The 26,384-nt window shown below is 44.0% G+C and overlaps 1 protein-coding gene across 1 annotated transcript in view; it reads left to right on the forward strand.

Moving 5' to 3' along the window:
• The window catches only part of LOC133423405 (MAP7 domain-containing protein 2-like), a 48,398-nt gene that overhangs the window by 16,124 nt on the left and 5,890 nt on the right, over positions 1 to 26,384 (forward strand). The window contains exons 4-13 of the mRNA XM_061713582.1: positions 8,202 to 8,316; positions 10,366 to 10,449; positions 15,341 to 15,427; positions 16,940 to 17,031; positions 18,289 to 18,362; positions 20,478 to 20,722; positions 21,998 to 22,136; positions 23,113 to 23,293; positions 23,382 to 23,486; positions 24,767 to 24,830. Coding sequence (XP_061569566.1) covers positions 8,202 to 8,316; positions 10,366 to 10,449; positions 15,341 to 15,427; positions 16,940 to 17,031; positions 18,289 to 18,362; positions 20,478 to 20,722; positions 21,998 to 22,136; positions 23,113 to 23,293; positions 23,382 to 23,486; positions 24,767 to 24,830 — 1,186 coding nt within the window. The remainder of the gene's footprint in view (positions 1 to 8,201; positions 8,317 to 10,365; positions 10,450 to 15,340; positions 15,428 to 16,939; positions 17,032 to 18,288; positions 18,363 to 20,477; positions 20,723 to 21,997; positions 22,137 to 23,112; positions 23,294 to 23,381; positions 23,487 to 24,766; positions 24,831 to 26,384) is intronic.

The following is a 26,384-nucleotide window of genomic DNA, read 5'->3' on the forward strand; positions in this document are numbered from 1 at the left end:
TACTTACTTACTTACTTACTTACTTACTTACTTACTTACTTACTTACTTACTTACTTACTTACTTACTTACTTACTTACTTACTTACTTAGCAACCAACCAACCTACTTACTTACTTACTTACTTACTTACTTACTTACTTACTTACTTACTTACTTACTTACTAACTAACTAACTAACTAACTAACTAACTAACTAACTAACTAACTAACTAACTAACTAACTAACTTACTTACTTACTTACTTACTTACTTACTTACTTACTTACTTACTTACTTACTTACTTACTTACTTACTTACTTACTTACTTACTTACTTACTTACTTAGCAACCAACCAACCTACTTACTTACTTACTTACTTACTTACTTACTTACTTACTTACTTACTTACTTACTTACTTACTAACTAACTAACTAACTAACTAACTAACTAACTAACTAACTAACTAACTAACTAACTAACTTACTTACTTACTTACTTACTTACTTACTTACTTACTTACTTACTTACTTACCTAGCGACCAACCTTCTAACTAACTAACTAACTAACTAACTAACTAACTAACTAACTAACTAACTAACTAACTAACTAACTAACTAACTAACTAACTAACTAACTAACTAACTAACTTACTTACTTACTTACTTACTTAATTACTTACTAACCAAACTAGCTACATATTGACCAACCTACTAACTTACTTACTTACTTAACTACCTATTTAATTACCTACCTAGCAACTAACCTACTTACTAACTAACTAACTAAATAACCTACATGGCGACCAACCTACTAACTTACTAACTAAATAACTTACTTACCTGCCCACCTAGTGACCAACCTACTTACCAACCAACTATCTAACTAACTAGCTTAACTACCCACGTAATGACCAACATACTTACCAACTAACTATCTAACTAACTAACTTGACTACCTACCCAATGACCAACCTACTTACTATCTAACTAACTAACTAACTAACTAACTAACTAACTAACTAACTAACTAACTAACTAACTAACTAACTAACTAACTAACTAACTAACAGACACATGGATGGATGGACAGATGGACAGACGGACGGATGGATAGAGACGTGGATGTAATCATGAGATCATGATCTATGAACTAATAACAAGATGTGGGCAGTGGGCGTATATAAACCCTAACCTTCTTAACCTCCAGATTCTGGACCAATGAGCAGGTGTTTTATTCCAGTGGGAATACTTACTTACCTACCTACTTAATTACCTACCTAGCCTACTTACTTAATTACTAAGTAACTAAAAAACCTACCTAGCGACTAACTTACACACTAACTTACTTACATACCTTACCTAGTGACCAACCTACTTACTTACCAACTAACTAACTAACTTACTTACTTACCTACCTACCTATCTACCTATCTACCTACCTACCTAGTGACCAACCTACTTACTTACATACCAGCTAACTAACTAATTAACTTACTTACCAGCCTACCTAGCAACCAACCTACGTAGTTGCTAACTAACTAATGGCCCTTTCGCACTAGTCCTGCCACGGCCCCGTCTTGCGCTTTCGCACTAGGGGCTGAGACGGGTAGAGCCGCTCCAAGCCGATACTATTTCTGTAACCATTCTGGCGAGGTTCTATCCGGGCTGAGACGGGACTATTTCTGACGTCATCACCCTTATTGATCCCTGATCAGTTATTGATCTTACTTACTTACCTACTTACTTACTTACTTACCTACTTACTTACTTACTTACTTACTTACTTACTTACTTACTTACTTACTTACTTACTTACTTACTTACTTACTTACTTACTTACTTACTTACTTACTTACTTAGCAACCAACCAACCTACTTACTTACTTACTTACTTACTTACTTACTTACTTACTTACTTACTTACTTACTAACTAACTAACTAACTAACTAACTAACTAACTAACTAACTAACTAACTAACTAACTAACTAACTAACTAACTAACTTACTTACTTACTTACTTACTTACTTACTTACTTACTTACTTACTTACTTACTTACTTACTTACTTACTTACTTACTTACTTAGCAACCAACCAACCTACTTACTTACTTACTTACTTACTTACTTACTTACTTACTTACTTACTAACTAACTAACTAACTAACTAACTAACTAACTAACTAACTAACTAACTAACTAACTAACTAACTTACTTACTTACTTACTTACTTACTTACTTACTTACTTACTTACTTACTTACTTACTTACTTACTTACTTACTTACGTAGCAACCAACCTACTTACTTACTAACTAACTAAATAACCTACATGGCGACTAACCTACTAACTTACTAACTAAATAACCTACTTACCTACCCACCTAGTGACCAACCTACTTACAAACTAACTATCTAACTAACTAGCTTAACTACCTAGTACCTACTTACTTACCTACTTACTTACTAACTAACTAACTAACTAACTAACTAACTAACTAACTAACTAACTAACTAACTAACTAACTAACTAACTAACTAACTAACTAACTAACTAACTAACTAACTAACTAACTAACTAACTAACAGACACATGGATGGGTGGACAGATGGACAGACGGACGGATGGATAGATAGAGACCAACCTACGTACTTACTTAATTACTAAGTAACTAAAAAACCTACCTAGTGACCAACCTACTTACTAACTAACTATCTAACTCAGTGTCTCCGTGGCCCCCCTGGGGGGCGCCAGAGATCTCTGGGGGGGCGCGAAACTTTGTCTGCTTTGAGGATATGCAGTTGTAAAAATGATATTAGCGCATGTTGAATAAATAAAAAATCATAATAACACACCTAATGGAATACAGTAATCCAAGTCTGTATAAACCCACGTGATGACCAAAATATATTTCTAAGTTATTTAGCAGGATAAAAACATAACTTATTATAATATCATTATTCAACATTTAATGATACTACTACTCCGACAGGTTGTTAAAGGAAAAATGTTAAAAAATGTTGCTCTCATATTAAAATTCCTTGCAATTATTTTTTGTGCGTATTTTATAATTGGTGACACAAAATGAAGGTGAAAAAGACAAAGTCATATGTATACAGGGTAAACCAAAGAGAAATGTATCATAAAAACATAATTAATGTTCATTTTTTTCAATTAAAGGTTTGTAACGAATAACTTTACTCTTTTGGTGCTAGTACCACTGATCTAACTAGCTTAACTACCTACCCAATGACCAACGTACTTACTATCTAACTAACTAACTAACTAACTAACTAACTAACTAACTAACTAACTAACTAACTAACTAACTAACTAACTAACTAACTAACTAACTAACTAAACTCCTCCAAGGTTGACTAAGAAACAAGGAAAGTGTTGGGCTCCTGTGATAACAAGCCCCCGTTTCCACCAGCTGCCTCTGGGAGCTCGGTGCTGAGTTATTGATCCCTGATCAGTTATTGATCCCTGACCAGTTATTGATCCCTGACCAGTTATTGATCCCTGATCAGTTATTGATCCCTGACCAGGTCCGGTGGTCGGAGCTCCAGCGACTTCCTGTCAGCTGATGGATCCTGCTAACTCAGCTGCAGCCCAGGAGTTCAGCTGCTTGTGTAGATCAGATCATAGCAGAGCTCCATGTGGGCGTGGTCCTAAAACATCACGTATTATGGCATGCTTCACATATCAGCATGAGGGTTGCTATCTATTGATCTGGTGCCTGTCGGGCTGCTGCAGCCTCATCGATGATGCCATGGTGATGGGCGGCTCGCGGGGCCATGACATCACCAGCGCCGTTTACTGGAAGAGTCGATGGCAGACGCCCATGAGCAACACAGATTCAGGATCCATGTCACGACAGACTCAGTTAAAACCCGTCACGGATTATTCTCTTCAGAGCAGGAAAGTCGAGGGTCTGATAACCGTCAGATATAGAGATTTTTATACATAAACCGTTTCAATCACTTCTGTTTTTTTATTTTATTTCAGAAGCTGGAAGGAGAACAGTTTGACGTTTAAACTTGAAACAAAGTATAAAAATATAAAGTTAGGTCATCAGTCAGTTGATTTAAAAATAAAAGCATTTCTGCTCCCAAACAAGGGTCAGAATGCGTTTTTACGGTTTTACTTGAAGAAGGTATTTTATATGTTGATCCGCTCTGATCGCTGCGGTTGTTGACCCTCCTGCAGTTTTCTGTTTCACAAACGTCTCTTCAGGTAATTATAGTTGGAAGTCGTTATGAGACATTTGTTTGTCTTCATCTCCTCAGATCTCGTTTTATTATCTGGGCTCAGACCTCAGTTCAGTCTGGACTAGTTTCTTCTGTGTGAAGATGACCTGGCGGGTTTTCTCAAGGTGTTATCCAGGTTTTCTCAGTTTATTCTCCAGGTTTTTTGTCCAGGTTTTCCGTGGTTTTCTCTGTTTTTTTTCCAGGTTTTCTGTGGGTTTCCCATGGTTTTCCCCAGGTGTTCTCCAGGTTTTTTCCCAGGTTTTCGGCAGGTTTTCTCTGGGTTTTTTGAGGGGTTTTCTCTGTTATTTTTCCAGGTTTTTCTTTTTTTTCCCAGGTGCTCTCAAGGTGTTATCCAGGTTTTCTCCAGGTTTTCTCAGTTTATTCTCTAGGTGTTCTCCAGGTTTTTTCACAGGTTTTCGGCAGGTTTTCTCTAAGTGTTCTCCAGGTTTTCTCTGGGTTTTTTGGGGGGTTTTCTCTGTTATTTTTCCAGGTTTTATCCAGGTGCTCTCCAGGTGGTGTCCAGGTTTTATCCAGGTTTCCATGTTTTTTTCTCTAGGTTTTTTCCAGGTTTTCTGCAGATTTGCCCTGTTTTTTTCCAGGTTTTTTCCAGGTTGTTTTCCAGGTTTGTTTTTTTTGAGGTTTTCTCTATTTTTTCTTTTTCTTCCAGGTGGTGTCCAGGTTTTCTCCAGGTTTCCCTGTTTTTTTTTTCTAGGTTTTCTCCATGTTTTCTGCAGATTTTCCCTGTTTCTTTTTTCAGGTTTTCTCCAGGTTTTTTCCAGGTTCTCTGCAGGTTTTCTCCAGGTGTTTTCCAGGTTTTCTGCAGATTTTCTCTAATTTTTTTCCAGGTTTTCTCCAGGTTTTTTCCAGGTTTTCTGCAGATTTTCTCTAATTTTTTTCCAGGTTTTCTCCAGGTTTTTTCCAGGTTTTCTGCAGATTTTCCCTGTTTTTTTTTCCAGGTTTTCTGCAGATTTTCCCTTTTTTTTTCCAGGTTTTCTCCAAGTTTTTTCCAGGTTTTGTCCAGGGTTTTTCCAGGTTCTCTGCAGATTTTCTCTCATTTTTTTCCAGGTTTTCTCCAGGTTTTTTCCAGGTTCTCTGCAGATTCTCCCTCATTTTTTTTCCAGGTTTTCTCCAGGTTTTTTCCATGTTTTCCCTGTTTTTATCCAGGTTTTTTCCAGGTTTTCTCAGTTTTTTTCCAGGTGTTTTCCAGGTTTTTCAGTGGCCTCTGAATGAATTGTCAGTGGGAGTAAGTGTGAAGCTGGTTGTCCCAGTTGTCTAGTCTGGTCCTGTGACGGACTGGCCTCCAGGTTAATGCTGCAATAGACTCCCCCCCCCCCCCCCCCCGGCTGTATCCTGCCTCTGTCTTTGATCTGATTCTGCATCAGTCCCTGTCCACGTCCTCACACCTCACGTTTCTTTTCTCTGCCTCTATCTTTAAATCCTCCCCCTCTCAGATTCCCCTCCTCCTCCTCCTGCAGTTTGTGCGTGACTCTGCATGCACCTTCAGCAAACCCCCACAATGCTGAGGTGCAGCGTTTCCACCCTTTTCATACGGGCAGTTTAGCGGCGCAGCATCTCGGCTCTGCGTCAGGGACCTGAGCTGCTGTGTGCAACGCCACCAGTCTAGGAGCTCAGCGGGGAAAACAGAGGAAAAGGTTGCAGATAAAAGGCTGATCTGCATAAAGAGGTGTGAGTGAGAGACTGCAGAGGAGGCCGTTCACACGCTAGCGGTGCTGTAAAGTAACATCTGCACGTCACAACACAAGCTGGAATAATAAACAAAGAAAACCAGGACGAAATGTTAATATCAGTAGGATTAAAACGTCCTGATAAACTGCTGAAAAACTCTAGATCAGTATTTAGTAAAGTTCAATGATCAGCCTGTTTAAAACTGTTTCAGCCTTTTCCAGCATCAAAAGTAGTCGATATGAACGAGAGAAACAAACATTTAAAGTAGAAATAAAGAACGGACACAAAGAAGAAGGTGGAGCCCTGAAATAATCCACCAATAATTTATCAGGTAAATGATTGACGGACATCGTTGTTGCTGCATCTGACATCATTTCATTCATCTGCTTCACTGAAAACTCTCATCAGGACGTGTTTACAGAACGATTTAACAGGTTCATTAAATCGCGAGGGTGTTTTTGTGTTATAAGACACCACAAAGTGCACGATGCAGCACATATTATAAGATAATAATAATAATAAAAATAATAAGACAATAATAAGATAATACTACTACTACTAATAATAATAATAATAATAATAAGCTAATTATTATAATAATTTGATTTGATTTGATTTGATTTTTATTTGTCTCAAACACGCAGGTACATACTGTATAATATAAAAAAGAGCACATTACGATGCCGTGCAAGTTTGAGAAGGAGCTGAAGGAAGCGAAGCTTATCAAGTTCAGCCCCCCCTTACATCGCCACACAGCATATACAATACAATTATTATAAAATACAATTACATAAACATAATATATAAAGCATAAACACATACATACATATATATATATATATATATATATATATATATATATATATATATATATATATATATATATATATATATATATACACACACACATATATTATATATACATACATACATACATACATACATACATACATACATACATACATACATACATACATACATACATACATACATACATACATACATACATACATACATACATACATACATACATACATACATACATACATACATACACGCACACACACACAGATACAGACACCCCAACAAATTTCAATTACATAATGATAATAATAAGATAATAATAATGATAACAATAATAGTAATAATAATAATAAAACAATAATAAGATAATAACAATATTAATGATAATAATAGATAATAATAACAATTTTATAATAATAACAATAACATAATAATATTAAGATAATAATGATAATAATAATAAAATAATAATAAGATAATAATAACAATAATAATTACAATAATGATAATAATAATACGATTATAATAATAATAACAACAATAACATAATAATGTTAAGATAATAATGATAATAACAATAATGATAAATAATAATAAGATAATAATAATAATATTAACAACAATAATAATATTAATATTAACATTATTAATAATAATAATAATAATAATAATATTAACAATAATAATAATAATAAAGATGGGACCCAGTAGGAGTTTATTCTGGTGCGTCAGCTGTGTTCCTGCGTGGTGCAGGAAGGTTAAACGCTTGAAGGAGAAGAAGAGATGAAACAAATGCAGCTCGTATCGGTGTCTAACCCACCCACTCAGTCTGTGTGTGTGTGTGTGTGTGTGTGTGTGTGTGTGTGTGTGTGTGTGTGTGTGTGTGTGTGTGTGTGTGTGTGTGTGTGTGTGTGTGTGTGTGTGTGTGTGTGTGTGTGCATGGGGGGGGTGACGAGCTGCATTTGGCCCCTCCTTCCTGGTAAAGTGCTCTGTAATACAGACTCATCAGAGAGGGCGATCAAGGTCCACAGGGAACGAGAGAGAGAGAGAGAGAGAGAGAGAGAGAGAGAGAGAGAGAGAGGGTGGGGTGTGTTGAATCCTGACGTGAGAGAGAGAAAGAGGGGAGGGAGAGAGAGAGAGAGAGAGAGGGAGGGTGGGGTGTGTTGTGAGTCCTAAGGTGAGAGAGAGAAAGAGAGCGAGCGAGGGAGGGGTGTATTGAATCCTGAGGTGAGAGAGAGCGAGGGAGCAGCAGACGGAGGAGAAGCAGCTCTGCTGCGTTGTGATGCAGCGCTAGTGTGGGGCGAGCGACAGCAGACGGCGCTGAGGGGACGGAGGGCGAGGCTGCTGCTGCTGATGCTGCTGCATGCGGTAACCATGGCGCAGCCATCTCCCTGCGCATCGCCCGGCGTCCGTCGGCCGTAGCGACGGCTCGGTGAGAGAATGTCTCTTCTTCCCCATCTCTGAACGCAACGAGCAGGAGAGGCTGGAGGCCCTGGTCCGCCGGAGAGCCGGGGGCCGCGGCGTGGGGGACGGACAGGACAACCTGGACCACAGGCCCAAGCGCTGGACCTGGGGGGGACCGCCGGACGGGGGGGGACGGTGAGTACAAACGCCCGGACCTGAGTGTTGTTGTTACATGTGGTGATGTCATCGGAGGGGGGGGGTGGAGGTCAGGAAGAGGGGGATGGTGGATGAAAGGGTGGGGACGGCAGAGCAGAGGAGGGCGGCCCTGGACAAAAGGACAGGTGATGGGAGGATACAGGGAGGAGGAGAGGATGGGAGGGGGAGGGATGGAGGGAGAGAGGACAAGGCTGCAGGAGGAGGAGAAGGGATGGATGGAGAGAGGACGAGGACAGGAGGGAGGAGAAGGGATGGAGGGAGAGGAGGACGAGGACAGGAGGAGGAGAAGGGATAGAGGGGAGAGAGGACGAGGACGAGGCTGCAGGAGGAGTGATGGAGGGACGGAGGGATGGTGGGATGGAGAGACAGAAGACAAGGCCTGCAGGAGGAGGGATGGATGGATGGAGGATGATGCTGCAGGAGGAGAAGTGATGGAGGAGGAGAGGAAGAGGCCTCCAGGAGGAGTAATGGAGGGGTGGAGGGATGGAGGCTTCAGAGCTGCTTTGTTTCTAAATGTCTCGAGATCCGGAGGCTTTGAGGTGCATCAGGTGTGTGTGTGTGTGTGTGTGTGTGTGTGTGTGTGTGTGTGTGTGTGTGTGTGTGTGTGTGTGTGTGTGTGTGTGTGTGTGTGTGTGTGTGTGTGTGTGTGTGTGTGTGTGTGTGTGAACCTCTAACCTTGAACCCGGCCTCAGTAGCAGCAGCAGCTTCCTGACGTCTTTTAAGACGGATGTTTTTTCTCGGCGCCGCCATCGCCACGGCGACGCCAGCTCTGCTGTGTTCATAACAACATCAATTATTCACAGTAAACATGGGCTGATGGGTCTGGACCGGGTACCGGGTCTGGGACCGGGTCTGGACCGGGTCAGGACCGGGTCTGGACCAGGTCTGAACCGGGTCTGGACCGTGTTTCTGACATTATGGGATGTCCAGCTACTGCTGCGTCTTGCCAGCAGCCGTTTCCAGGAAGCAGCTGATTATCGGCTCAGTGACCTCCTTCTCTGCTGTGGGCCGTATTGATTAGCTATTGATTAGCTATTGATTAGCTGTCACCGGCCTGGGCCTGCGTTGGGGGGGGGGTTGTTTGTGTTGTGGAGACACCGCAACTATCGCAGCTAAGCCGACGTGGTCGTTTGGCGCCGGCCACCGTCCCCCCATCCTCCCTTACCCTCCATCCCCCCGTTCCCCCATCGTCCCCTCCTCCCTTACCTCTGTTTTGGGAGAAAATCAATTAAGGCTCGAGAGTGGTCGGCAACACAAAATGAATCACACACACACACTCGCTTTTGCTATAATAATATATGAATACATTTATTACCAAAAGAAAAGCAAGCATTGCACATAGAGGACACACACACAATTGCTCTTTTGCTAGGATAAATGTGTCAAGTTATCCCCCACAAATGATAGAGCAATAGATCACTGACAATTACACAGGGCTAGGCCTTATAATAACTCTTACCTCGACACACAAGGACTGGAGAGCCGACAGTCCTGGGCAGAGTGGCCAAAAACCCCGGCTGGGCGTCGTGCACAAAACCCGCAGCAGACTCTGCCCGAACTCCCGGTTGTCTCCGTCTTTATAACTTTATCAACATCCTAAGTCTTGGCCTCCCGCCATGTAGCTGGCTTCCCACGGGAGCTCAGTCCCGTGTGAACAAGCCACATAGGGGGCGCTTTTCTCTCACAGTTACATTTGTTAATAAACAGCAGGTGCAGAGCTGATATGAAAGAGTTGAATCAGGACACTCCATGACACAGAGTTTATATTGGCCCAACTCGAAAAGGTGAATACATGAGCATAATTAATATCAATTCAGGGCATTTCCAGGACACAAAATATATATTTCTCCCTTCAACCTCCCTTACCTCCCTTACCTCCCGTCCTCTGCCCGTCCTGCTGTCTGCACTGCAGTAATCTGAGTAAACGGGTCGATACCTGCGGCCCGGGGCACGTGCAGGTGCAGGTAGGTGTCTGCTCCACCCAGAGTAACGCTTTGCTTTCTCCACTCTGCTCCACCTGCTGCCAGGTGACCCCGCCCTGACCCCGCCCCGCCCTGCCATCGGCTCTGCTCCGCCCGCTTCTGCTGCCAGCCAATCCCGGAACGGTACAGATCACCTGTGCTCCGCCCATCCCTCCAGCCCCACCTCCACCTCCACCTCCACCTCCACCTCCCTGTGTCTGCATGTTTGTGAATGCGTCCTCTGGCTGTGACGTTTGTACTTGTATCTCATAAACAAAGACCTGGTGCGAAGATCAAACATTCACATATGGCACTTATGGTTTGTGGTTATCAGTGAGTGTGTGTGTGCGGTGAGTCTGTGAAAACTTCGCCCCAGAGCTGCTCTCAGCCATTGTCCTTGATGTTATCAGACGGCTCGGTACAGTTCTGTAAACAAGTCCACAGAAGTTTTGAGAGAAGGGGAGGGCTAGTGGGGGGGCAGAGCTGCTTGTTTACATTCCACCAGGGAGATTGTGACTCGAGCAGCGGGCCAAGCTGCCCTGTCAAGGTCAGATTATAGAATCAACAATTGTATGAAAGAAAGGAAACCGGAAGACTCCAGTAATTTTCCGTCTGCCGTTAAGTCTCTGATTCCTCAATGGCGACTCCAAACAGACGAATTTGTGATCAATTCCCGCCAAGCCGAGTTTACAGCTTCTCCAAGGTTTTCTCCATCTTGCCAATGAGCTCAAAGACCGCCGCCAGCCTGCGATTCTGTTCAAGAATCGCATCTAGCTTGCGGCCTTGCTCTCCCAGCGTTAAAGTTTGAGTGCTGATCCCCGTGCTCATTCCTTCAGCAATGTCGGGCAACTCAGAAAGGGCCAGAACGGCTGTCGCCGACTTACGCAATTGTCGATAGGCCAGAAAAATCCCCACTCCAATTAGAAGAAATCCTGCTATCATAAATCAAATTATGAAGGCGTCTTCAACGTCCTCGACGGACATTATCTTGAGACACAACGGTTTCCAGTGTTTGTAGGAATCCATTGTGTATCCAGCAAAAAATGTCCCATCAGGACAGGAGGGCTCCCTTACCCCCTCACTTCTCGTCGCAAAAATCTGGTCAATTGTGCTGAGAGACCAGTTAATCAATTCCATGATTGTAGAGTTTTCGGATGAGTGAAAATGAGAGGCTCTGAAGACAAGACAGGACAAAAGCAGTAGCAGGGAAGGTTGATAAGGGAGAGGAGCAGAAAAAGCGTCCGCCTTCGCTGAGAGCCGGAAGAAGAAGCACCTCAGAGTTGGATCACCAAACAGACTTCTGCTGCCATTGCTGGTGGAATTAAATGAACCAGAAGCCGTCAGAGTCTCTTTCTCTGATGTCACATCCTGACTCAGACGTCTGACTCCAACCCCCCGACCAATCGGTGGCCTGTAGTGTGATGACATCACAGCCCGACTCAGCCGCTTAGAAACTCGGCAGAGAAGTTAGAGAAAAGTATCTACTCGGCACGTTAGACCCCTAGTGGAAAAGAACCAAAACTCGTACCTCAGGGAACGTCATATATAAGTGCCTGGTCAAGAGCGGCGCTGCGGACGAAGTGCATCTCCCAGACTCAGCAGTTTACTTGTAACCGTGGCTGTGATGTCACCATCAGGTTTTCTGGAGGGTGGACTTGGTCTGGATTTCAGACAGAAATGACAGAAACTGTGGTGTTTTCATGCGTTTTGGCCGTTCGTTTTTCACGAAAACGAAACTCAAAGTCACCAAAAACCATCATTTCTGAAAACTCCGGCCAAAGTGGAGATTTTTAAAAACTCTGTCTTCATGTTTGCTTGTAAACAGAGGGAAACGGACATTTAGGCTTCAGAACGTCACATTATGCAACAGAAACGTCACCAGCGTCATGAGTGACACCTGTGTTTACAATTTGTTTGGCCACCGTCAATATTTTCTTGTATTTTACCTGTTTTATATTCTAAAGTCACACTTAAAAGTCACTCCACTTCTCTGTCACTCCAAACGAAAGACTCTTGTTTAATCTTGGAAGTAACTGGAAGTTAATCGTGTCATTTGTTGATGTTTTTTTCCAGGATTCTGATTGGCTAGCATGACTTTATGCTTCTCGTTACACTGCCCCCTGTAGGTTTGGCTGCTCATAGCACCTTAACAGCGTTTTTATGCGGGTCCGTGGAAATGATGGTATTTTTCATCCGGGTCCGTCTGTCCGTCTTCCGGTGTCAACTAACATCTCATCAATAGTTGGTGACTAATTTCTCCTCATTCTGAAGAGTTTCTGTCTCAGACCCCCCCCCCCCCCCCCCCGGCACCGAGGCCTGCTCCTCTTCCTGCTCCTCTTCCTGCTCCTCTTCCTGCTCCTCTTCCTGCTCCTCTTCCTGCTCCTCTTCCTGTCTTCCTGCTCGGGGTCTTGTTCAGCGATGCATACAGATAAATCTCAGCGGGACCCGGTTCATAAAACTAGACCACACCCCGACACACACACACACACACACACACACACACACACACACACACACCGTTCATCACAGCAGACATCCGCCCTGCAGCTGTCTGGGAACCGTATTAGAGCCCAGCATCAGCACCATGCAGGCGTTTTCCATCATCACCAACCCGTTTCACAGCTGCAGCCTCTGCAGAACCGGTCTGCCCCACCCCCCGGTCTAATGCTGCCGCGCTTTTGCGTAAAACCAGAGAGCTTTCATAGAAAATTGACTTTTTTTTTTACATTTATTTTCACGCTCCGTCACCCAGTTTGGCCTTGTTCTGGGTTATTTCCTCTTCTTTGCTCGGCTGCGATGCTGACGCGATACAGACGGGATGCTGACGGTACCGGCAGACGACGGAGGAGAGACTTCAGCCAGTCGGAAGAGAAAATAAACACATTATTTAACATGAACAGCAGAGCCCCCCCCCCCCCCCCCCCGTCCCCCCCCCCCCCCCCCCCGTCGCTGTAAACATGCAAATCCAGGTGTTCAGGATCAGCAGAAGCAGTATCTTCATCGGGGTTATTTCTGTACCTGAACCCAGTCGGCTCAGAGCTCAGACAGCCCATCTCCTCTAATGTGTCATTTCAGTTCAAAACAAAGAAAAATAGTCCACATTCAGCTTTAAGCTGCCCGAGATCTCAGATGAGCGTTTGAATCAGCTGCCACATAAACTAAAGGACAATTCCTGGTAAAACAACAACCTGGCGATGGACCACGACAATTAAAAAGGTTTTTAATGAGAATAAAATACGATCAAATCCTCGTTCTGACTGGAAACGGTGTCACTTCGGTCCCTGAGGAAGTTCATGCTCCTTCCTGATCAATTAATTAGGTTAAAAAGGATGAGTCACTTTTCACTCTGACAGATGTTATTAGAGCTCTTTAATTATTGATAAAACGTCTTAACGAGGTCCAGCGAGCCGCTGAAATCAAGATCTCTCTCTGTTCAGACGCGTCGGTTTCATTTAACTTAATTCAACAATAAGAATCCAAACATGATCAGAATAAAACCCGTTAACAGGATTAAAACCTCTTACCTGTTCAGGTGAGAAAAACACAAATCTTAATTGCGTCGTGTGAAACATTTCTGTCCGTCGCGGCTGCAGCGGCTGCTTCTGTGATGATGATGGTGATGGTGATGATGATGATGATGATGATGATGATGATGGTGATGATGATGATGATGATGATGATGATGATGATGGTGATGATGGTCGACGCGTACACACGCCTTCACTGACGCCGTCACTGACGTCGTCACTGACGCCGTCACTGACGCCGTCACTGACGCCGTCACTGACGTGCACCTCCCAAAAATTGTAACTACGTCGAGGCGACGCAGACCAAACGCAGACGAGAGGGCTGTGATTGGTTCGCTTGGAAGCAACGCATTTCCGGTTTCCGGTTTGAAGCAGTCGTGAACTTTCAGCACTCTTTTCTTCGTGTATGTGTGATTTTTTTTTGTTTTGTTTTTTTGCACAATAGTTGTCCTTATCTCTTTCATTCTCTGTGACCGGAAAAGTCGGATAAACCATTCAGGAAAAGATCGCGAACTAGCGGTCGCGGAGGGTACTGGACCGCGGCGAAATGGAGTGACGGAGAAGTCCGAAGGGTTCACGACGGCGCCACGACGGCGCCACGGTGACGCCGTAGACACAGCGTCGATTTGATGCAGAACCATAATTCAGCCTTAAACCTGCACTCCGAGAACGGAGAACTCTGCCAGGAACATAAGGCACTATCAGGTGTTGCAAATAATGCAGAGCTAAGCCGTTTTGGGCTTTATATGCAAGTAATACAATTTTAAATTGGATTCTGAGTTTTACGGGTAACCAATGGAGCGACGCTAACACTGGAGAGACGTGGTCTCTCCTGCTGATTCCTGTCAGTACTCGTGCTGCTGCATTTTGGATCAGCTGGAGCCTATTCAGCAAATTACTTGGACATCCTGCTAACAACACATTACAGTAATCCAGTCTAGAAGATACAAACGCATGAACTAGTTTTTCTGCATCACTCTGCGAGAGGATTTTCCTAATCTTTTCAATATTACGGAGATGGAAAAAATGCTATTTTACAAACCTGATTAACATATGGTTTAAACGACAAATCCTGATCGAAAACAACACCAAGATTTCTCAAAGTTGCACTGGAAGCCATCGCAACACCTGATGATGGTGATGATGCTGATGAGGATGATGATGGTGAGAATGATGGTGAGGATGATGATGATGATGATGGTGATGATGATGATGATGATGACGGTGATGATGATGATGATGGTGAGGATGATGATGATGGTGATGGTGATGATGATGGTGAGGATGATGATGATGATGGTGATGATGATGATGGTGATGATGATGATGATGGTGGTGATGATGATGGTGATGCGGGTCTCGGTGACGTCACCCAGGTTAATGAGTCCAGCGACCGGCGGGCGGGTTCGTTGCGTTGTGGATTAAACGCCAGTTAACCGAGGCGAGTCTGAGTCTGAGTCTGCAGAGAAGACGAGCTGACTTATTGTTTTCTTCTTCTTTTCGTCCAGGAGACTTCTTGTCTCCGTCCTCGATGGATCAGCCAATCAACAAGCAGCTGTCCAGCTCCTCTGCAGCCCTGCACTCCCCGGAGCGAGGTGAGCACCCCGGGGGGGCTGGGGGGCCTAGGGGGCCCAAGGGGGTCCGGGCCAGAACCACAGGCTGGGCTGTTTTGTAATTTTAACGAAATCAGGGATCTTCCTTGTCCCTTAATGAAGTCAAACTAAAGTCAAACATCAACTTCTGTTTGCTTTTAAACTCTTAACTAAACTAACTTTAAACTCATTACTATGTTCACGCCCGCCCATAGGGGGTACAAACGGGTCTGTTGTCCCGGGCCCAGGGTAAGGGGGGGGGGGGGGGGGGGGGGGCGGGCGGGGGGGGCAGAACTGGGGGAAAAAGAAAAAAAAAATTATATATATATATATATATTTTTTTTTTATTCTCATTAAATTATGGAATCATTTTTCAAAATGTTTCAAAATATGCCTATTTGTGGAAAAATATGTAGTATTTGAGTTACATAAAAGCTTGTTATTTGTTTTCTTCCTAATTGTCCTTGTGGTCAAGAACCCCCAACACAAAAATGGTTTGGCCGCTGATCAAAATTTGATGTTATCATTTAATTCAACCATTAGAATGGTCAAAATGTCTGGTCAGCACAAGTCCGGTGCTCAGAAAAGAAGAGAAAAGAGAAGAAGAGAAGAAGAAAATAGAGGCCTCAGAGATTCTCTACACAAATATTTTAAAAAGGTGGTGACGGTGAAGCTGGAATTAATAAAGTCAGCGTAGAGCAAGGTAAGAAACAGCAGCCAACGTTTACCAACCTTGTAACTTAACCTAACTGGCTAGCTCTAATGTTAACGTCCATTAGCTTGTATAAAAACCTGAAGAGCAGAGGGAGAGGAGAGGAAGAGGAGAAGGAGAGATCCGGGCGCAGGGGGGCCCATCTTAGATTATTTTGTCCGGGGCCCAGACAAGACTGTCAGCTGGCCTGACTATATTCATAGTACATTTATTCAGTTTACAGTACACTTGTTCAGTTTCTTTAAACTTAAACTTTATTTATTTATATAGCACCTTTCATGCAGGTAAAGTGCAACACATAGTGCTTTACATTAAAAAGAGAAAAGACACCCCGTACCCTCATTCATACAGTTTCAGTTTCTTTTTTACTGTATTTTTTATTTTTCACACTTATATTTTATCTTTTCTTTACTCTGAGTTCATGTCGTCCAAATTTGAGCTGCTGTAGCACCTGAATTTCCCCCTCTGGGATCAACAAAGGACTATCTTATCTTATCTTATCTTATCTTATCTTATCTTATCTTAACAAAACTTAGGTGGACACAATAATAATTCCGACTCAAACAGAAGTTTAAAGTTACTTCAGAGTGAGACTGAAACGGATTCCCGAGGTCAGCATTTTAAAATGCTCCAGAACTGAATGAAGTGAAAACAAACATCTTTGAGGCTTCATCTGTTTGATTGTGTAGCTCACCTCCTCTGTCCGTGTCCACGTGTCTGTCTCGTCTCCGTGCTTTATTTCTGTTGTTCTGCGTCTGCGTGGCTCTGTGACCCGTCAGTGTCGTCTGTGTCGCATCGAACAGGTTCCTCCAACAACCACAGACCTCACAGGAGTTCCTCCAACCGCAGGAGCATCGCGGGCCTGACCGAGGAGACGAGGGCCAAGACGCCCACGGTACACACACACACACACACACACACACACACACACACACACACACACACACACACACACACACACACACACACACACACACACACACACACACACACACACACACACACACACACACACACACACACACATTGTGTTTCATTCTTTGTACCATCACATCCTAAAACCTTTACAGAAACCCAGATCCCGGGTTCTGACCGGGTGACGGAGGAGGGTCACCATCTTCTTATCGTAAAGGTTTCTGTACGATGAATACCGAATCCTCTTCAATAACGCCTTTGGAGAACAATCTAGCTTTTTTATATAACTCCAAACATTAGGAAGGAAACTGTATGTAACCAGCAGCCGTGCTGGAGACCATGTGGACACATGAACATGGAAAGCAAACAGAAGTTGATTCCATGCATCAATAACCCTTTTAAAACCCGAATATTAGCAATAACCTGGTTTTGCACGGCCATGTTAACACCAATAACCCCTTTGAATAACCCAAATTTGCTCATATTCTGGTTTTTAGAAAGAACCCGTGATAAGTGAAATCCGCGAAGCAGCAACATTTTTTTTTTACAATTATTATACAAGGCTTCAAATTGCGGAGATCAGCCGCGACCCGATTAATTGGATTTGAACGGGAGAAAATGAAAAATGATTATGAAAAAAAAATACAATTACAATAGGACAAATTGTGACTGGCGCGTATTTCACTGCTCTTCTGATGCCGCTGCATCCTGACTCGCTCTGTAGCGTCTTATTCTTCTAAAGCCTGCGGTTCAGGTGTGTTTTTTCGAGAGAAGAACATAGTTATGGGTCTTTTTTCTTCTGAGCAAAATGATTCTTATAAACCAACATGCTACCATTGGTTAAATTTGAGACTGTAATGAACGATTCATCAAAGGCTCCCGTTCTTGAGCTGCTGCTGAAGCTCATTGGCCGTTCTCAGCTTGTTGCTAAGCGACCAACGTTATTAACACAGGAAGTGAAGAAGTGGGGAGACTGTTTAGCCAATCAGAATGTAGAACACGATGCACCATGCAAGTCCGTGAAGCAGCGAGACGTGAAAGGTGAACCGCGTTATTGCCAGGGATTACTCTATTTCCTTGTTTTTTTTAATCCTCGTCAAGTCTTAAAATGAGGTAAATGCCACCTGGCAGGGCAGATTTCACATCATCACTGAACTGGGTCGTAGCAGTTTAGTCGCGGTCGTGTTCATCGGGTTTGTGACGGTCATGTGACGAGTCGTTTCTCTGTGACCCGCAGGGGGAAACGTCCAACACGCCGGTCCGTAGCGCCTCCTTCAAGGCGAGCAGCAAGGCCCCCGCCACGCCCAAACGGTGACAACACACACACACACACACACACACACACACACACACACACACACACACACACACACACACACACACACACACACACACACACACAGAGGGAGCTTTCACACCTGTGGCCCGTTTGTTTTGTTCCGATTCAGGGGCTAAATCGATACAGTTTCGTTTCTCATTTGTGGCGTTTGTGTTCACAAGGCAACCGTCTGTAGCGGTTCAAAGCTGTTGGGGCGGTAGTAGCTCAGGTGGTAGAGCGGGTCGTCCAATGATCGGAAGGTCGGCGGTTCGAATCCCGCTCCGTTCCCAGGTGCTGTCGTAGTGTCCTTGGGTAAGACACCTTACCCACCTTGCCCCCTGTGAATGTGTTTGAATGTGTTTGAATGTTGGTGGTGGTCGGAGGGGCCGTTTGGCCAATATGGCAGCCACACTTCCGTCAGTCTGCAGGCCAGCTGTGGCTACAAACGTAGCTACCACCACCAGTGAGATTGTGTATGAATGAATAATGATCTAAGTGTAGCACTTTGAGATTCATTGAATGTAAAGTGCATTACAAGTTAAATTTATTAACAAATGCCTAGTCTGGTGAGAAGAAGGTTTGCAGGAGTTTTCTTTTTAAATTGGCTGCAGCTTTCCTCCTCCGACGCACCTTTCTGCATATCGGTGTGCAAAACGTTTTCTACTTTGGATTCTCTGATTGGTCAGAAATGAACGCGGAAGGAGTTTCTTCTTACGCATCTCAGGAAAAACAAGCCCCTTTCACAGAGAGGGCGCAAAGCAGCGACCGCCGCCGGCGATCCCGTTCATTTATGTGCTACCGGCGCAAGAACGGACCGCTCTGCCTTTGTGCTGCGCAAACCCTGCCCGAATTGAACATTTTTAATTTCACCGTGCCGCGCTGTGACGACATCTCGGCACGTCCAATGGGAGAGAAGGGAGAAGAGAGAAAGTTGTGTCCAATAGGAGAGACGGGGGTGGAGGCTGCGCCGACTCTTCTCCTTGTGCTGCGCCGCACATACACATGAATGTGTCGGTTGTGTCGGTTGCTGTGTCGATTATAATCTCACTACAAACGCACCGCTCCAGGTCTGGAATGGAAGCGAGCCGAGAACCAAACCCTAACTTCTCCTAGACCAGGGGTCGGCAACCCGCGGCTCTAGAGCCACATGCGGCTCTAGAGCCGCCCTAGTGGCTCCTGGAGCTTTTCAAAAATGTTTGAGCTTTTTTGCCTTTTTTTCTCTTTTTTTTCCTCTTTTTCTCCTGTCCTTTTTTCCCCTTCTCTTTTTTCTTCCTTTTTCCTTTCCTTTTTAATCTCGACATTTCAACTTTTGTCTCGAAATTTTGACTTTTTTCTCGACAGACTTTTCTCTTGACATTTTGACTTTTTTCTCGAGATTGTACGTCAACATTAATCTCGACATTTCGACTTTTTTCTCTCAATTTCGACTTTTTCACGAAATTTTGACTATTTCGTCAACATTTTTCTCAACATTTCGACTTTTTTCTCGACATTTCGACTTTTCTCGACATTTCGACTTTTTTCTCAAGATTGAAGATCTCACGATTAATCTTAACATTTCGACTTTTTTCACGAAATTTTGACTATTTCCTCGACATTTCGACTTTTTTCTCCACAATTCGACTTTTCTTGACGTTTCGACTTTTCTCGACATTTCAACTTTTTTCTCAAGATTGTACTTCAACATTAATTTTAACATTTCGACTTTTATCTCGAAATCTCGACATTTGGACTTTTTTCTCGACATTTCGACTTTTTACTCGAAGTGCATAATGGAAAAAAAAAAATCTTCCCCCAGTTATAACTAATATAGATACATTTGTGTTGCCTTCATTCTAAGACTTTTCATTTTTTGCGGCTCCAGACATATTTGTTTTTTGTGTTTTTGGTCCAATATGGCTCTTTCAACATTTTGGGTTGCCGACCCCTCTCCTAGACGATCTCGGCTCGCTGGTTTTGTGCCGCATCCGAGCGCGATTGCTGTGTTCACATATACCAAACGATCCGATCTTTAGGGGGAAACGCTCCCTGTTTCCAAACGGGACAGAGGTGAAAGCTCCCACACACTCCTGGGGGTCCAGGCCCTGACGCTCTCCTGTCCTGCCCAGGGTGAGGTCCAGCCGGAGCCGGGCCCAGTCCCCCTGCTCCCCCGGGCAGTACCCGCCCTCCCCGCTGCGCCAGCGGGCCGGCACCCCGGGCACCCCCGGGACCCCTGGTACCCCCGGGACCCCCGGGGCCGAGGACCGGGGCCACGCCGAGCCCAAGGGCCACGGCACTCTGGACAGGAAGTCCTGCAAGCCGGACGGCTCGGAGAAGAGGATCCCCAAGTCCACCAGCAGAGAGCTGGCCGCAGGTGAGGCCCCGCCCACTCAGGTGAGGCTCCGCCCACTCAGTTGATGCCCCGCCCACTCAGGTGAGGCCCCGCCCACTCCGGTGAGGCCCCATAGACATATATACGTAGACGCCTCATGACGTGCTGGAACGTAATCCAGCGTCGCCGCCATCTTGGATGGGTCTCCTCACTCCAGTCAAAATTAACTACACTGGAGTTACAGAGTTACAGTTACAGTTACAGTAACAGTTACAGAGTTACAGTAACAGTTACAGAGTTACAGTTACAGTTACAGAGTTACAGTTACAGTAACAGTTACAGAGTTACAGTAACAGTTACAGAGTTACAGTTACAGTTACAGAGTTACAGTTACAGTAACAGTTACAGAGTTACAGTTACAGTAACAGTTACAGAGTTACAGTTACAGTTACAGAGTTACAGTTACAGTTACAGTAACAGTTACAGAGTTACAGTTACAGTTACAGAGTTACAGTTACAGAGTTACAGTCACAGTTACAGAGTTACAGTTACAGTTACAGTAACTGTTACAGCCAGCACACGCAAGAAGCTGCAAAACAGTTTTTTTTCCATGGTTTTAGCTCCCCAGCCCCAGTTCAAGCCTAACAGGGTAGTATAAGACCCTTGAATGACATGGATTTATTTTTATAGATATATTTATTGAGGGCAATAAGAGAAAAAAAAAGATTTACAATAACAATAGAAATATCAGTATTTTGCTCTTTTTTAACTTTTCAAAACAATAATTAAATAAAAATAAATAAATAATATTCATAATAAATAAATACAACAACACACACCTCTCCCCTTCAAATAAATTCAAATGAACAATCAAACTTGTTTCTTTATTAAAATATAAAATTAATTAATTCATACATTTATCAATATGCCATACCATATGTCTTTGTTAAAGAGCATAATACAAAGTCTTTCAGCATAAAAGTACGTATTTTAACGTGTGACAGCGTCCTGTATCATAACTAAATCTCTGCCGTTTGTAACAAACCAAACCGTGTGAAAATCGGGTAAACATTCGGGGAGTTATGGATGATTGTAGTCGGGGATAAAACCTTCCTCAGTAGAAATAAATGCACTGGGGGCGCGTTGGAGACCCATCCAAGATGGCGGCCGCACTGAACGTCAGCTCCAACAGGCAGCGTCAGTGTATGAGGCGTTTACGTGTATATGTCTATGTGAGGCCCCGCCCCCTCAGGTGAGGCCCCGCCCCCTCACCTGCACCTCCTCCACCTCCTTCTCACTCATCCGTCTCCCCCCCAGAGTCTCCGGGGACGCCCAGCGGCCGCAGCGTCGGCGGGACGACGGACGCAGAGGAGGCGTCCAGGCTGCTGGCGGAGAGACGACGTCTGGCCCGGATACAGAAGGAGCAGGAGGAGAAGCAGCGGCAGGAGGAGGAGAGGTAGGAGGAGAGGAGGAGGAGGAGGAAGAGAGGTAGGAGGAGGAGGAGGAGAGGGAGGAGGAGGTTCCTCTGGTTTCATTTGCTCTGCAGCAACATGTAAACACATGTTAGGGAGTAACGTCATAAACTCCATCCAACAGTTCCTGGAACCACCAACAGGAGATGGAACATTGACCAGTAGATTTGACAATATATTTTTATTCAATTCAATTAAATTTTCTTTATATAGCGTCTATTACAACACAAGTTGTTTCTAGGATCTTTCCAGGGTTTTGTTTGTTTCTCATTTGTACGGAAGTGTAGTTGCTTTCACTTTTATCGGGATAATTTTGCCCGCCCTGCTTTCACCATCTTCATCTGCAACGTAGTATTTATTTATTTCTAAAGACACTGGAAACATCAGAATTACCGTGGTACATATTTTATATCTGTCGACTTACACAGAGCGCGTTGTAAAAATAACTTAACGTAAAGTCAGACCGGACATTGTTTCACAATAAAAGCACGGCGTACACAACACTGGGAAAACTTCCATCATGCGTCAATATAACAAACAATAATAAGTTCAACACAACATCCACATAAAACTGTACGTCTGATGACAGCACCTATCCTAACACCGCGACTCCGTCTCCTCAGCTAAACACTGTGCAGATCCAGTATCTTACACTGAAAAACAGGGTGGAAAATATTACCACAAAAAACTGAATAAAATTACACTGAAAAACAGAGCTTTTTTATTTTTCCAAGTGAATGCAACTCGCACTAACTTTAATTTGGATATGATTGTCATCAACTGTATGTTGTTGCTGAAAATCCAATAAAAATAAGTAATAAAAACAACAAAAACAGAGGGACAACAGCTCAAAGAGGTTCCAGCGGTGACGCGGCGGCGCTGAAGTACTTCCACATCCTCCTGTAACCATGACAACAGCGGATGGCGCTCTGACGAGCCCCGCCCCCCTGTTTCCTGCAGGTTGAGGGCCGAGGAGGAGCTGCAGCGGCAGCAGGAGCTCAGGGAGCGGCAGGAGCTGGCGGCCCGGCAGGCCGAGGAGGAGCGAGCCCGGCGGGAGGAGGAGAGGAGGAGCAGGGAGGAGGAGGAGAGGCGGCAGAAGGAGCAGAGGCTGAAGGACATGCAGGAGGAGCTGAACCGAGCGGTGAGTGGCCACGCCCCTCCCCTCCCCGATCACCCATCAATACGCTGATCTGAGAGCGATCAATACGCTGATCTGAGCTGTGTTTCAGAGGGAGGAGGTGATCCTGCGAGCCCAGAGGGAGGCGGAGAGGAAGCGGCAGGAGAGGGAGCAGCTCCACCTGCAGGAGGAGCAGGAGCGCCAGCTGAGGAAGAAGGTACCGCCCTCCTCCTCCTCCTCCTCCTCCTCCTAAATATAGAGATTTAACTGTTAAACAGCCGATGAAGATCAAATATTGATAAAGTAACGATTATTAGGGCCCGAGCACTGACAGTGCGAAGGCCCTATTGTATCTGGAGGAGATGTTATCCTTGTTCTCGTTGTTTTTCTTGTTTTTCTTCCGATGAAGCCCCCCTAAAAGTCACCGAAAAATTTGATATTTAATCGTTTGCATTAATGGGCGTGGTAAAATGGCTCAACAGCGCCCCCTAGAAAACTTTGTGCCTCAAGCCCCACGATACGGTTTGACGTACATGCACGAAAATCACTACACACCTGTATCATGTCACAACTTAAAGAAAAGTCTCTTGGCGCCATGGCCGAAACCGAACAGGAAGTCGGCCATTTTGAATTAATCGTGTAATTTTGGCGCAATTTATGCCATTCCTTTCGGCAGTTAATACGGCCCGAACCGTAACGTGCAGCCAGGTGTGTTATACATCAAAATGTGCGTCTCCATCCTGCGACAAAACGCATTACTTTTCTCAATCAAAAGCGTTACTGTGGCGACGATAGATGCCAAAAAGCGCCGCCCCTTCATCTGATTGGTCCATACAGAAAAAACTTTGAGCCTCAAGCCCCATAATACGGTTTGACGTACATGCACGAAAATCGCTACACACCTGTATCATGTCGGAACTTAAAGAAAAGTCTCTTGGCGCCATGGTCGAACCTGAACAGGAAGTCGCCATTTTGAACATTTTGAATTAATTGTGTAATTTTGGCGCAATTTATGCCATTCCTTCGGCAGTTAATTCAGCCCGAACCGTAACGTGCACCCAGGTGTGTTATACATCAAAATGTGCGTCTCCATCCTGCGACAACACGCATTACTTTTCTCTTTCAAAAGCGTTACCGTGGTGACGCTAGATACCAAAAAGAGCGCCCACCCTTCATCTGATTGGTCCATATTTGATAGTCCCTACTTTCTGCTATAACTTTTGAATGGTTTGACATAAAGACTCGTGGGTGGTGTCATCGGACTTAGTTCTGACTCCTTCACTTTAATTGGTGCAAATTAGCCCCGCCCCTTCTTCTGATTGGCCGATATTTGATAGTTCCTATTTTCTGCCATATTTTTTGAATGGTTTGACTTAAAGAGTCATGGGTGGTGTCATTGGACTTAGTTTTGACTCCTTGACCTTTATTGGTGAAAATTGCACGCGCGAGGGCCCGTTCATCGCTGTTTGCAGTTTTAATTTATGTTTGTTTTTGCAGAGAATCGAGGAGATTATGAAGAGGACGAGGAAGAGTGAAGCCGAACCCGCGTCTGCAGCCTCAAGTAGGTGTTCAGGTCAATACCGGGCTTTCCTGTACAGCTCAGGCTCCCGTCTCCATGGAGACGGCATCATCTGCACCCCAGTTTCCGTCATTGTGGTTCTGTGGACCTGGATGATGCAGCTGCAGCTGCAGCATGACTCAGCAGCTGCAGCTGCAGCATGACTCAGCAGCACCACACGGGTGGGGGGGGTGGGGGTTGCGCTGCCTCCTGCTGGAGAGGAGGTGCCATCAGCACTGCGGCCGCGGACAGACAGACAGATCAGGGCGGCCCGGGTCCTTAAAAAGTCAATTTTCCTAAAATAAGGCCTTTAAATATCTTAATTTGTCTTAAATCTCAATCCAAGGGTCTTAGTTTTAGAGGGAATTTATCCAGTCATCCTTAAAAAGTTTTCTTACACTTTGAAAAGAAATAGTTTATTTAATCGTTTTCAGGAGGAATAAACCTGTTTACCAGTTGTTAGACGTCTCAGTCAGGGTTGCCAGGTCGGGCGGGTTTCAGTCCAATTGTGCTGAAAATATAGGACTGGGCGGGTTGATAAAATTCGGGCTGCTTTTCCTGTTTTTTAATAAATATTTAGGAGAAATTATTAACAAAAAAGTAGAAACTTACACAGTAAATGCACTGATATTTTATTTGCTTTAATCTCCTCAATATAATTGTAGTCTTTGTTTGGAGCCTGAACTTTTTGGGATATTCAGTGGTGTGGTGAAGCTTCATTTGCTTTTGACTTTAGTATTTTACGGTTTTAACATAGAGAATGTTTGATTTGGGCTGGTTTTTCATTATTTCTGCGGGTTTAACGTCACATTTGGGCTGTCAGATCTGGAAACCTGGACCTCATAGCTGGATTTCTTAGTCAGCGTAGTCTCGAGACGAGGAAAGCAGATATGGGTAAATGTAAATTTAGCAACAAATGGCTCAAATTCCAGTTTGTCGTGGCAGCTGAAAGATGACAGCGAGGCTACTGTGTGGTACATTATTATACGGGGGTTCAAAGGATCTTTCTGGTCTTAAATTTAGTTTGAAAATGGTTTTAAAAATTATTTGTATTTTTTGTATTTATTTATCTATTTGACAGGGACAATGCAGTCAAGCATAGATACAAGCTTGCAGCTGATGTGATGCATGTAGAGTTTATAGCTAGTGCTAATTCTCTTCCACAACATTGCAGTACGATATAAAATCAATATACATCAATTAAAAAGACCATACAATTCAATAATATAATAATGCAATATTGCATTTACATAATATAAAACCTTCCCTCCCTCACTCTCTCTTCCACACAAATATACACACTATTTACAGATGAGTAAAGTTTAGATTTTTCTTTAACCAGGTTTTAGTTTTGATGATGAACATGATAAACTCATTTCTGAAGGCGGTGAGTTCCAGAGTTTACAGCTCTTAAGGAGAAGGCTGACTGTCCCAGAGTTTTCCTGCAGAACGGGATTTTGCAATTGTGGTTTGAGGAGTTTCTGGTGACTCTGTTGCTGTTTGGTCTCTCAACTAATCAACCAAAGTGGCTCAGGTGCTAAGTTGTTCATACACTTT

This window comes from Cololabis saira, chromosome 22, assembly GCF_033807715.1.
Source record: "Cololabis saira isolate AMF1-May2022 chromosome 22, fColSai1.1, whole genome shotgun sequence".
NCBI lineage: Eukaryota > Metazoa > Chordata > Actinopteri > Beloniformes > Belonidae > Cololabis > Cololabis saira.